The 12,806-nt window shown below is 43.6% G+C and overlaps 1 protein-coding gene across 7 annotated transcripts in view; it reads left to right on the top strand.

Annotated features, from left to right (window-relative positions):
• The window catches only part of Dclk2 (doublecortin like kinase 2), a 148,478-nt gene that overhangs the window by 120,241 nt on the left and 15,431 nt on the right, over positions 1-12,806 (top strand). For all 7 annotated transcript variants that reach the window (XM_004869163.4, XM_004869160.4, XM_004869162.4 and 4 more), the window contains 2 exons: positions 7,396-7,515; positions 7,717-7,863. In XM_004869163.4, coding sequence (XP_004869220.1) covers positions 7,396-7,515; positions 7,717-7,863 — 267 coding nt within the window. The remainder of the gene's footprint in view (positions 1-7,395; positions 7,516-7,716; positions 7,864-12,806) is intronic.

The following is a 12,806-nucleotide window of genomic DNA, read 5'->3' as shown; positions in this document are numbered from 1 at the left end:
AGCAAATTAGCCTTTCGGCTTCATGGAGGTTGGCAGAGATTAGAGACAAGACGTTAGTACTCCTGGCACAGCCGGTGCCAGGAACTTGCGTGTGTTGTGCTTCCTCCGAGCTCCAAGTCCACGGAAGTGATGCTGAAGGCTGCAGTTGGATACTGTGTCCACAGGGGGTTTGGCTCAGAGCCGAGAAGCCCCAGGCTCAGAAAACCCCATCTTACAAAGGGGCAGCTGGCAGACCTCCCCTGTCTTTTGCCCAGAGGACAGTATCTTTATTCCCCTGGTCAGGAAACAGATCCACCCTCTGCCCCTAGGAGAGATCCTATCTCGGTGTTCAGGTGAAGTTTGCTAGAGTGTCACTACTTTATGTTTGGAAAAAAATTTTGCTAACAATGGTTAGGAAAACCCCTTTAACACCGATTGCTTCTGGTAACATGTCAGTGAAGAGAGCGGGCTAGAATTACAGTGACCAACCCTGGAGCTGCAGGCTACCGATTGCTACCAAGCACTTGAAAATTAGGTGAGTCTGAATTGAAATACAAAGTGTGATCAAAACACTGCATATGGTGAGTATTTAACTTTAAAGAATTTATTACAGTAAAAGACACATTGTTATTAGTCCCCTCAAAATATTCTCCCTCACTTTGAATACACTTATCCCATCGTTCTTGCTACTTTCTAAAGCAGTTCTAGAAGTCCTCTTTAGTGAGGATCTTTATGAGGAATGATAAAAAAAAAAAATAGTGAACACTCCCACTGACTGCCATCCAAAGGAAAGGTGGGCTTGTAAAGACATTTCAGTGCGTCCTCTTCCACCTTTTTCAGCAGATCTGGAACTGTGTCTGACTCTTCCCCAAAGTCAAAATGACCATGAAAAGTAAACATTTTGAATTGATTCCGAGGCAGCCATGACAGTGTAACTAAAGACACTCACAAAAGAGGACTTCCAGAGCTGATTCAGAAAGTGGCAGGACTAATGGGATAAGCGTGTTTAAAGAAAGGGGAAGTATTTTGAGGAGAATTAATGTCACTGTGTCTTCTACTGTAATATTTTTAAAATTTAAACATTCATATGTATTTGGTCACACCTCATATGCTGTGAGTATAAAATAAACACGAGATTTTGAAGACTTAATACCAAAAAATATAAAATATCTCATTAGTATCTTGTGAGATTGGACAAGAACCTACCTAATCAGATTTCCCCATAGGGTCAACATTGAACCTAACTGTTGGATTTGATTTGGTTCTTCTCCAATTCAATTTGCGACCAGAATTGTGGAAAGAATTAAATTAAGATCGTGAACGTAGGTTATGGGATTAAATGAGTCATAATTTTAAAGATAATTCTGCCTGCTTTTCATATTTTAATGTGTCTCTTAGTAAATTTAGAATTACATAAATGGATCACCTCATACTCTATTGGGTAGTGCTACTCAAGCCAGAATAGTTTAATCCTGGCTCTATTTCATCTTGATGTGTGATCGTGGAAAAATTATTTAACCTGTGTTTCTTGTTTTTCCAAAATTTCTTTATTAATAATACATAAGATGTAAGGTTATTGCAGCTGATTGAATGAAGGCATGGAAAACATGTAGAAAAGTGCCAGTATGTAATAAGAATTTAACATGTCAACTATTAGTATTAATATGCCAGAGGAATTTAAAATTTATATTTAGCAGGATTTAAAGTGATGGCTGTGAACTATTCTTTAGTGAAAATCTACAAAATTGTGCATTTTGAACAGAAAACTTCAAGTACTATGGTGAAGTTTTAGGAAATTATTCTCAGAGCTCCTGGAATAAAAAATCCAGGAGACAGGTTTGTCATTTACTATTTTTTTTTCTTCCTTACACTGTGATGATCAGCAAAGCAGAGAATGCAAAATGTCCGATTTTCTTTGTCTTCTTTAAATTTATATGCTTTTACTTATTCTAACAATATTATTAATTTCTTCCCACTCTCAATAGCCTTTTCCCCATATATAACTGTTCCTCTTCTGTCTATGGTACGATTTAAGCAGAATGTTCCAGGTTCTATACAAGTACATTAAATTTTTTTTCAGAAAACAAAAGTGATTGCTGTGGTAAGATTATTGTTTTCCCGATTAAAACTTAAGCAGCTGTTTTTGTAGTTGGAAAAAGTGATCTTTCTTTATTAAAATATTTAGTCCGGTACACCTACTACTGAGACAAATGAATGGGTACTTTCAACTTTTGGTTCTGATTTTGTCTTGTTATGGAATGTCATTCTATTTTTACAATTCATGATCACTTATTTCCATCCTTACACTTTGTTTATTTGAACAACTGTTTTCACAATAACGTTATATAAAATCGTAGTTGGAAAACTTGATATTGTTATAAATAGGTCGACTTTTTTCCTGTGTGATTAGATTTTTAGATAAAACCAGTATGGAAAATTTGTTTTTAAAAAATTTAGGGGAGCATTCAGCCACTGGACTGGAATATCGTTGGTCACCTCTGCTTTGAGGGTTGTGTATAGAAAATTATACAGCTGAAAATATCTGCTATTAAAATGCATTCCCCTAACTTGTATATATAGTAACTCTGCAGATTTCCTTGAATGATTCCACTTTTCCAGAGAAGAGGCTCAGATTAAATAGCTTCCCCAAAATCACACAGCGGCAGAAGAGCAATGGGGTTTGGGGCTGTCTGGCCAGTGTGTATGCTGTGTAACTGTCATGTGTCTTGTGCCGTCTGCCAGCTCAGCGTGTGCATTTTTTCATGTTATGTGAATCTGGGAAAAATTCGTCATGTCTCTTGGCTTCTCTTTTCTTTTCTACTACGTACATGAGTGTTATTAGATTATCTTTTCCTTTCACCTAAAATGTGGTGTGTGTCTTCTCTATGGAAGACGCTACGCTAGGAACAGGGTCTTCTAACATGAATACCAATTCTGTAGAGTGTTATTGGGGGTTCAGGGGAAGCTTACAGTGGAAAAGTAGGTGGCCAGTAAAGAAACGGGAGCAAGATGCTGGAATCGTGCTCAGATTCCAGTGGGCAACAGTGGAAGAAAAGCCCTCCAGGTTACCAGAGCTGCTGAGTGAAGGCCGGAGGGTACAGAGCATGCTGGGTTCTTCTGAGCAGGAGGTTATTGCAAGATCTGCTTCAGGGCCTGATGAGTAGAGGCTATGGAAGGAGGCTGGGATGTCTGTGAAGTTGTGAATCCTCCCACTTCTAATATCCCTTTCCCTTTAAATAGGTATCCTTTGCCTTTGCACAGTACACAAAGCGTGGGGTTCCTGTTACACTGCTTAGATTTGTCCTTCCTTCTCTCCCCATTGTGTACGGGTTTGTGTTCGTCATAACATGTTACGTATGTCTTAGTTTGTGAGGCTGTTGGAGTAAATCACCACAGATTTGGTGGTTTAGGAATAGGAAACTGCTCTCACAGTTTGGAGCCGGGGACTTTGCAGAGAAGCTCTTCCTGCCTCTGAACAGTCTCCGGTGAAGACCAAGTCTTCGGGCTCCTGGCTGCTGCTTCCGATCTCTGCCTCCTCCTCCACATAGCCTTCTCTTGTTTTAGTGCTCCTCTTTGTCTCTGTAAAGTCTTCTGCCTCTTTCTTAGAAGACATTTGCGATGGCATTTAGGGCCCACACAGATAATCCAGGGCTGTCTCTGCATTGCAGAAGCCTCAATTGCATCTGCCAGAAGTCTTTTTCCAAATAGGGAAATATTTACAAATTCCAGGGATTAGGACCTGAGGCCTTTGGGTGAACATTATTCAACCTACCAAGTGTATTTACCCTGGCAATCAAGTGTAGTGATGGGAATGTCTTATCTCCTGCTGTTTTAGCCTCAGCAGTGTTCGCTAAAGCAGTAGAGCAGACAGCTGTAAGCCTGTATCAGGCAAGAGCAGTGCCTGCTGTGTGTGTTCATCCGCAGAAGCAGCTCGGCACCTACAGTGCTAGGAACTTGTGGGTGGCTGGAGACTGAGATAACCCAAACCCCCACGAGCTCTCAGTCCAGAGGGGCGAAGGACCAGTGCACACACCACGAAAAGACGGGGAGGACAGCTATGACTGGGGAATAAAGGGGATCACCAGGAGCCAGGTGAAGAAAGTTCCAGACACAAGATTCCCTGTGCAGATGCTCAGAAGTCTGCATGAAAGCCTGGCAAGGAGAGGAGAGGTAGGGGCATGGATGGGCTGATGCCACGCGGGAGGTAAATGAGCAGGGCGTAGCGATCGATGGGACACCTTGGGGGATGAGGGAGGGAGAAGTCCAGGTAGACTTCTCATTTCTGCTTTGGGCAGCTAAGTTCATGCAGTGAGACTGAGTACACGGGAGGAAAGGATTGTGTCGTGAGTCTGGGAAGGCTGGGAAAACGTTGGTTAGTTTCATCTGGGACAATTCTTTCTTCCTCTAACCCGTTTCTCTGTCTGTCTTTGCATGACAAAATCACTGTAGCCAAAGACTTCACAGTATCCTTTGCCCTGCTGTACAGTGATTCCTGTGTAGATTATTTGGAGTTGGAATCCTGAAATCACTTAAATAATAGTAAATGACCAAATAATGTAAATTCAGTATGGTTTAAGACAAAAATCAATATTCTTGTTATATTTAGAAATATTCTCTTGGAAAATGCAACCTAAGACGTCTTGCCCTTTAGAAACAAAGACACGTACTGCACGTCCAACACGTGACGATGTTTGTAAAGGTTTTAGGTGGGGCTTTTGTTGTGCTGCTACTGCTGATTGGTTTCATAGATGGGTTTCACAGGTACAGAAAGAAGTTGAGAAACAAAGGCTACCAGCTAACCACATCCCAATAGAAACATTCACCCTATGCCTAGGATACTAGCCTTTGTCAGGTAGAATACAGTAAGTCAAAAGAATGATGGAGGAACTGTGGCTGTAATACTCAGTATTTAAAATGTAATCTTGCTGGTGGCTTTGGGAGCAGTCCCACAGCATTTCCCAAAGGTTCCCTGCATGCCTTTATTGAAAGGATAATAACTTTTGGGAGGTGTAGTTCCCTTATGTGGTTAACGTCCTATTTTAATTCCAATTTGAATGTTTCTTTGGGGTCCTGGTGATTGTTTTATATATACAAATTCGCATCCCAGAGCCCCAAAGGAGGAGTAAATCTATAGACTTCCAACTTTTAGGAACATGAATAGGGAGGAGAATCAAAGTGATAGATCCATTGGCTTTAAAATAAAAAGCCTGTTTTACTACAGTGGTAGTAAGTGCTGTTGTCTTTGCTTCTCATAGAGTAAAATAAATTCATTTGATCTTTCTTTCTTTCTTTCTTTCTTTTCCTTCCTTCCTTCCTTCCTTCCTTTCATGCCAGGGATCGAACTTGGGACCTTGCACTTGTGAGGCAGGCGGCAGAATAACTGAGCTAAATCCCTGGCCCTAAATTTATTTGATTTTTACATACTCACCAAAGAAAGTCATGCTCTGCTTTTTCAGTGATTAAAGCGATACCTGGAGCAGATGATCCCAAAGCTGCAGAATGTGTGAATGGATGTGCAGTGGGTTTGCCAGGTCTTGTGACCAAGAGGAAGTTGGCTGTTCAGCTGCTTCCCCGGGGAGGGAAGGGACCAGGGTGCTGGCTGCTGTTTCATGCAGTTGCTCTGTGATGTAGACGGGTGGGACCTGGAAATAGGTAGGAGGCCCTGTCACTTTTCCAGCCAGGGATTATAACATCTGAGAACTGCCATGCTTCTGGGAGGTTTGGAAGGATTTGTTGAGTCCTCAGCTAGGCAAAGATTTCTCAGCCCCATTCATTAACAGATTCTCCTACACGAAGCCTGGTAGTTCTTTACCTCCAACTCAGTGTGATACTGTTCCTTGCTCCTGTCCTTTCAGAGAATTAAATATTTTCAGCTTTATAGCTATCATTTCATTTTGGAGAATTCCAACTTTCCCTCTTTGAAAGAATGATGACATGCAGAACAAGAGGTGTAGACCCGGAAGCCAGAAACCTCGGTGTATATCCCTATGGCCGAGGACTGTTCCAGGCATGGAGTGTTAAGTGATTACACAAGTACCTTGCACAGAAATGACAAGTAGTAGATTTCCACTACATACCCATCTCCCCCCCCTTCAGCTTAGCATTTGTTCTGTCATTTATCAATATTTATTGAGCAACTTCTTGAACAAGCACAGTGCATTTATTGCTCAAGAAAGACAACCCAACATGTGCAGGAGCTTGCAAAGGATTTCCGTGTGTGATTTATTCATTTTTTAATAATTTATACCTCCAGCTATTATAAAAAAGGATTAGAGACACCCCAGAGTTGACACACGGAGACACAAAGATAAGAGGCATCACAAATGGTATCGTAAACTAGGGACAGTTATCTTACTACAGTGTCAGAACACTACTTTAGCTCTGAGGTTCATGATAGTAAAGACAGAAGGGCAATGTGAATGATGCACGCATGTGTGTCTATATATCTGTTATTATATACATGTGTATTTAGGTAGTACAGGACATTGTAAAAAGGCTTTGTTTAAAAGCTCTCCTATTTGAATACCTAGAATAAGAGGGCAGTTGGCAAATTTCATAGAGCATTCTCCAAATTCAGAATTCATTATTGATGTTAATGAAGATCAACAAATATGGCATTCTTGAGAGGTTTTCATGTCTCATTTAAAATAGGGGAATCATTGTTCACGATTCATGGGTTGGTGTACTGAGAATAATTCTTTAGTTCTGTGATACGTTGCTAGAGTGCTGAACCCACCTACATTACTCACTAGGACTGAGAGTCAGGTGGCATTTTCAGAAAAGTGATTAGAGTTAAGATTAGATTAGTGGTCCCTGTGGCACTCTATGTTTCTGGATTTCTGAAATAAATACGACAAGGACCATCCATCTGGTGAATGATTCCATGCCTGGTCTCAGAGGAAGAAAGTTTCCTTTTCATGAATTTCAGCATGAAAATGAAATTTGTATGGATAACAGTTAAAAGTAAAAATATTGAATACCAGAAGCGGTGTGCTGTAAGCATAGCAAGTTTTCTAACTTGCTTGGTCTGTGTTTCTGAGAGTACCCTGAGGTGAGAAGTGACTCTGCTAACTTAGAAAGCAGTGCTGTGTGCCCAGCCTTTCATGGGGTCGCAGCCTCTTGCAGTGCTGAAGAGTTAGATGGCAGTAGGTTTTCTGTTCCAGAGCAGCTCCACAGAGCCGGGGATGTCCTCCTTCTGGACATGGACATAAGTCGATGTCTGTTCGCTAATGGCAATGGAGTGTCCACAGTGACCTGTCTTGTCCATAGAAGCGAGCAGATCAGGGTTTGGGTCCCTGCTTCTCTGGCCTCGGAGCTGAAGGCTGCATGCCTCGCCTCCCTACTCTGTAGGCCTTAGGGCAGAGCAGAGGGTTCTGTGGTTGCTGATGGCCCCTTTCTCCATGCTTCGTTTGACAGGAACACCTGATCGAGAATGAAGTGTCAATATTGCGCCGAGTGAAACATCCCAACATCATCATGCTGGTCGAGGAGATGGAAACCACAACTGAGCTCTTTCTGGTGATGGAACTGGTCAAGGTAGGAGCATGGGAGTTAGCAGAGACTTGCAATATCCCTGAAGGACCTGATGAGACAAGTGTTTGGCTGCCTGTAACTCCTTATTTATAGTCTCTGTGAGAGGCCCTTGTGGCTCTTCTCCGCTCCTGGCTGAGGACCACATTTCTTACCATCACAGGACTACACTATTGATGTCTTGATGTGTCTTTGTGAATGCTTTAGGGTGGAGACCTCTTTGATGCGATTACTTCTTCGACCAAGTACACGGAGAGAGATGGCAGCGCCATGGTGTACAACCTCGCCAATGCGCTCAGGTACCTGCATGGCCTCAGCATCGTGCACAGGGACATCAAGCCAGAGAACCTCTTGGTACGTCCTCTCTGCTTTTCTCTCCCAGCTCTGCCTCCGCTCCTTTAAAATGCTCATGATTGTGTGCAAAGCATCGTACGTAAATGAAGACACTTGATGGTCTAAACCATGCTGCAGTGAGACTTAAGCGACTGTAGGAAATCAGCAGGACACAGTCAGTGACCATGAAATACTGACAGGTTTCCTGCAGTGATCCATGCTTACTGTTTATCGGACGGTGGAAAATACATTTTCATTTGTTTTCAGTCGTGGTTGTATTAATTTCCTGTTACTATAACAAAATGCCTGAGAAAATTACTTCATAAAGGCAGAGGTTTGTTTTGGCTCATGGTTTTGGAGTTTTGATCCAAGATCAGGTGAATGCATTGCTTTGGGCCTCAGGTGAGAGTGCCAGGTGACAATTGTGGGGAGCAGGTGGCTCAAAAGACTGCTCACTTCGTGAGCCAGGAAGCCGAGACGGTAGGAAGGGGCTGTCTGCGGAGCCCCTGCCAAGGCCTTACCTCCGTGACTGGAGAACCCACAGGCTTCACCTCCTGAAGCCCCAGCCCCAGCATCGCTGTTGGAACAAAACCTTTGGAATTTGGGTCTTTGGGGGACACTTAACATCCAAGCCCCAGCAGTGATACTGAGGGGAGGAGGCGGAGTGATAATTGGGTAAACATTCGGAAGAATCCATTGAAGATGGGAAGTAGAGGCTCGTAGGAGACAGAAGCAGAATATGGAAGTTCATTTATGTGCGGGATAGAATTTGGGAAATAGCCTAGTCTGTCCATTGATGTGGAAACTGAGACCAAGAGACGCTCATTTTTCTTGCCTGAAAGTGTCATTTGCCATGTTCTCCTCCAGAGGAAAAAGCCATATTCTACTGCGATGTGAAGGTCAGGCCATGGCATTCACTTCCCAGAATACCCTTCTCACCTTTGTGACCTTGCAGTGTCTGTCAGCTCCCGTGGCCAGGGGCCTCACAGGCAGAGGTGACAGGGCTTTCTCCAGACATGTAGATAGCTTCACCACAGTGTTAATGAGGAAGCCCTGGCACCTCACCCTGGGGGGTCCAGGTACTGGTGCTCACTGTGAGTGCTGTGGCTGCAGTTCTCTGGGAGCCGACTGGTTCCTCTGGAGCCAGCTTGTCCAGAAGTGCTGATTGCTCAGGCCCAGAGGCATCTGGGAGCTTCCTGTACACATGGAGAGTCCCTTTCCCTGTCCACTGACCCCACTGTCAACCCCAAGTCTTCTCTTCTGTATCTTTTTTGTTTTTGTTGTGCTGGGGATGGAACCAAGGGCCTCATATGTGCTAAGCAAGTACTCTACCCCGGGACAAGGCCCTACGGCCCACCACTGGGTCAGTCTCTTAATGTATGTAAAGTCTCCTCAGAACCCCATACTCGCTCCTTTTCTCTCCTCCCGCGTCAGGTAGAAAAGGTAGCGATTGATCTTGTGTCTCAGAACCTAACCCGGAAGTCAGAACCAAATTCCTCACCTGGTCTCCTGTGTTCTAGGTGAGGGGACACCTCTCCCCAAGGCCTGCACCAACCCCTTATGCAAGGGGAGGAGAAGAGAGGCCTTAGAACTGACCTCTGCATGAGGCTGCTGTGTGGTGAGGAAGCTCTGGAAACAGGCTGAGTCACACAGATGTGAATGGCATAGCTGTCGTCCATTGAGACCTAACTGGATCAACGGTTTCACTCTGGAGTTGGTTGGCCAGTTGGCATTGGCCCTGGACGAGAAAGTGCTGTTGGGGCCCTGAAAGCAAATACCCGGAGTAATTGTCAGCCTCTTCCTGTCTAAGACCTAATTCAGTTTTAAACACCAGAGCATTCGGGCATCTGATTTGCATCCGCTTCTTGGGTAGCAGTGTCATAATTTAAGCTCCTGCCAGTGGAGATGTATGGGTCACTGTGTCCGGGAGCGCAGGGCTGGCTGGCTGTTAGGCTGTGAGTTACAGCCTGGTGGTGCCCTGTCAGAGTTAACCAAGGAGAGGCCGTGGTCAGTTCTGCTTTCCAGGAGGTGTGGGCAGGGGAGAGAAGAGAGCTGATGTCTCATATTGGAAGTCCTTCTAAATCAGTCTGTTGGCATTTTATTTAGAGAACATGTGGTGTGCGCTCTGGTTTTTATTTTTGCGTTCTGAGAGCAACTTTCAACTGAGCCTCATTTGAGCACCGCAGGGCTGGGTTGTCATAGTGGTGCTTTTTGAAATCCGCTCAGAATCTGCATGCACATACAGGCCACGGTTGGGCTTCCGGCAGTCCACCCAGCAGCTCTTTTCAGATTTAGAATCTGTTGCAGAGTGGTGAGGGTCCTGGCTGCAAACCCTGCTTGAGAGTAACTTGAGTACTGTGTACCTCAGTTTTCTGCTGTGTGAAGTGGAGATAACAGTTCTGATTCCTGGTAGGGTCCCTGGACAATTCCAGTAAGGTGATATTTGGGAGAATAGATTTCCTTGGGAGTGTCAGTTAGTGGGCTCCCATACACCCTCACTCCTGAGAGAACTGAACAACTGCTGCTGCTGCTTCTGCTTCTCGCTCCCCTCCCCTCCCCTCCCCTCCCCTCCCCCTTCCCTCTCCCCTTCCCCCTCCCCCTCTCCTCTCCCCCTCCCTCCTCCTCCTGCTGAGGCACACTAGGCAAATGCTCTACCACTGGGCCACACCCCAGCCCTGGTGTGGATCCCTTAAAGCAGTGGCATGTATGTCTCTACGTCCATACCGTGTATATCTAATTTTCCTTCCAGCTTTTGAAGAGAATCTCCAGCCAAGACCTGAAATGTACTCATATTTTATGTATTTGCTTCTGTGTCTAGCGCTGGGGAGAGATGAAGCAGATAAAATACTGTTATTTCAGGCTTGTCTGCCCCCGATGACACTTCCCTTTGACGCTTAGCCAAGGGTACCACTTGCTCAGACATAATTCAGCGAGTGTAGACTGCTCAGTCGCTATTTCTGCTTCTACATCTGACTCTGAATTCCTTATAGAGGATGTGAAAAATAGAGCTGCTGGGGTTTCCAAGTGTCTGACAGCAGCCCCTAAATACCCTAAGGCATCTGCAAATGGAGTGTTTAAAATAAACGCTATTTTTCAAAAATAGCACCTAATGAATGTATTTTTATGTTATGAAAACAACAGAGCAATGACATAAGACTCTGTGTCTCATGATACAGACGTTTAGGAAATTGCACTTACGTTCTTATCATTACAGTTACTTAGGGAATTTCTAACATCCGAGGTTTGGTAAATGCATCATAAATCCTAGCTGTAATTATATTAGATTGTTCTCTGTAATGTTTACCTTCAACATAATGGAAAGTTGTTCTAGGCCCAGGGCAGGACTGAGAGTCCAGACTCTGACTTTAGGTTAAATCATGAATGTCTGAGTATGCTTCTCTGAGTAGTGGGCTCACCTGGGCTTACAGATGCCTGAGGAGACTCAGAGTCCTCACCTTACTCTTATGACACTTTACATTCATAGCATGTGTGTGAATGTGGAAGAAGCTGCCTAACATCCTGGGTAAAGGAGGTGTTCTCTGTCGGTTTTTGTTTCTGGTTTTACTGACAATCACGCCCAGAGCCTCCCACCTGCTGGGCAGGTGTTCCATTGCTGCGCCACATCCTGCCTCGTGTCATCCTCTTGCAAGCCTTGAAGGCTGGGCCATCGCTGGCTTGTGCAGCCCCGAGGGCCTTGGTGCTTTTTATTGATGACTGCATAGATCACTTGCTTTGCTGAAAGATGGACCAGTGGATCACACCGTTAACATGTTTGTCTTGAAAATGGATTTTCTAAATTCTTTGCTTCCTCTAGTTAGTAGTGGCTGAGATGAAAATCTGGTTTAATTCATAGTATAATATCAGGAAAAGCAAAATAATATATTTAAAAATACAAAAATAAATAGACCTAAGTCTAGATTAGGTCTCTGCAATTTCTTTTTGAGTATTTTCAGAATGGACACCCAAGAGACAAACTATACCTGGAAGTTACTGATTACACAGTCAGTCTGAATTATGGTGTCATTTACACTTGTTTCCAGTGCTCTGTTTAGAATTGAGACTTTTATCTCATGAGGAAAGTTTGCTTATACATAAAATTAATGTTTCTTGATTATGGAACCAGTGTATGGTCATTTTAAACATTTTCGAAACTACTATAAAGTATAAAGAGGAAAATTACAGTAATCCTCAGTGCTACCACCCAGAGATAAATTTTCTTACCATTCTTGGAGCATTATATTCCATGTACGATAGTCATTTTTTTTACTTCATGATATATAGTGAATATCTCCCATGTGATAAATATTTATTTGAATTTATGTGATAAATATTTACGGGCATGGTGGTGCATGGCAGTCACCTCAGCACTCAGGAAGCTGAGGCAGGAAGATGAGCTGGAGACCAGCCTGGGCTACGTAGTGAGTTCTAGGTCAGCCAGAACTACGTAGCTAGACCCTGTCTCAAAAATTTTTTTATATGAAAAATGCTTAGTAGCAACTATGTAATATTTTATTATGTACCATAATTTACTCAGTCACTGCCCTGTTAGCCATTTGTGTTGCTTCCAGTTTTTTAAAAAATCCTAGCTAAGTTCTAATAGTGACGTCGTGTTTTATAGCTTCTGGGTCCCTCTCTGTTGAGTAGACTCTCAGGGATTTGCTGGGTCAGCGATTGTGAACAATAGTAAGAAATTCGATACATGTTGCTGACATGCTTTTGAGACATAACACTTCAGTTTAAGCATAACCAGTCACAATCTTCTCTAGCTTTGTGCAGTCTTTTCCAGCATGATAATATCTAATCGGCCCTGCTCTGTGCTTTATCCCATTTCACCTTCACAAGGGAGGTACTAGTATCTTCCGCTTCACAGATGACAAACTTGCTAAGGGAGGTTGGCTGACTTTCAGAGGCTGTGCACAGCAGGAGATGAGTGGAATTGACTGCGGATTCGGGGCGTTGGATCC

The sequence above is a fragment of the Heterocephalus glaber genome, unplaced genomic scaffold (genome assembly GCF_053883595.1).
Source record: "Heterocephalus glaber isolate CG9 unplaced genomic scaffold, H.glaber_assembly_v1.0 deba00000613, whole genome shotgun sequence".
Lineage (NCBI taxonomy): Eukaryota > Metazoa > Chordata > Mammalia > Rodentia > Bathyergidae > Heterocephalus > Heterocephalus glaber.
This window is presented reverse-complemented; position numbering and strand designations above follow the sequence as displayed.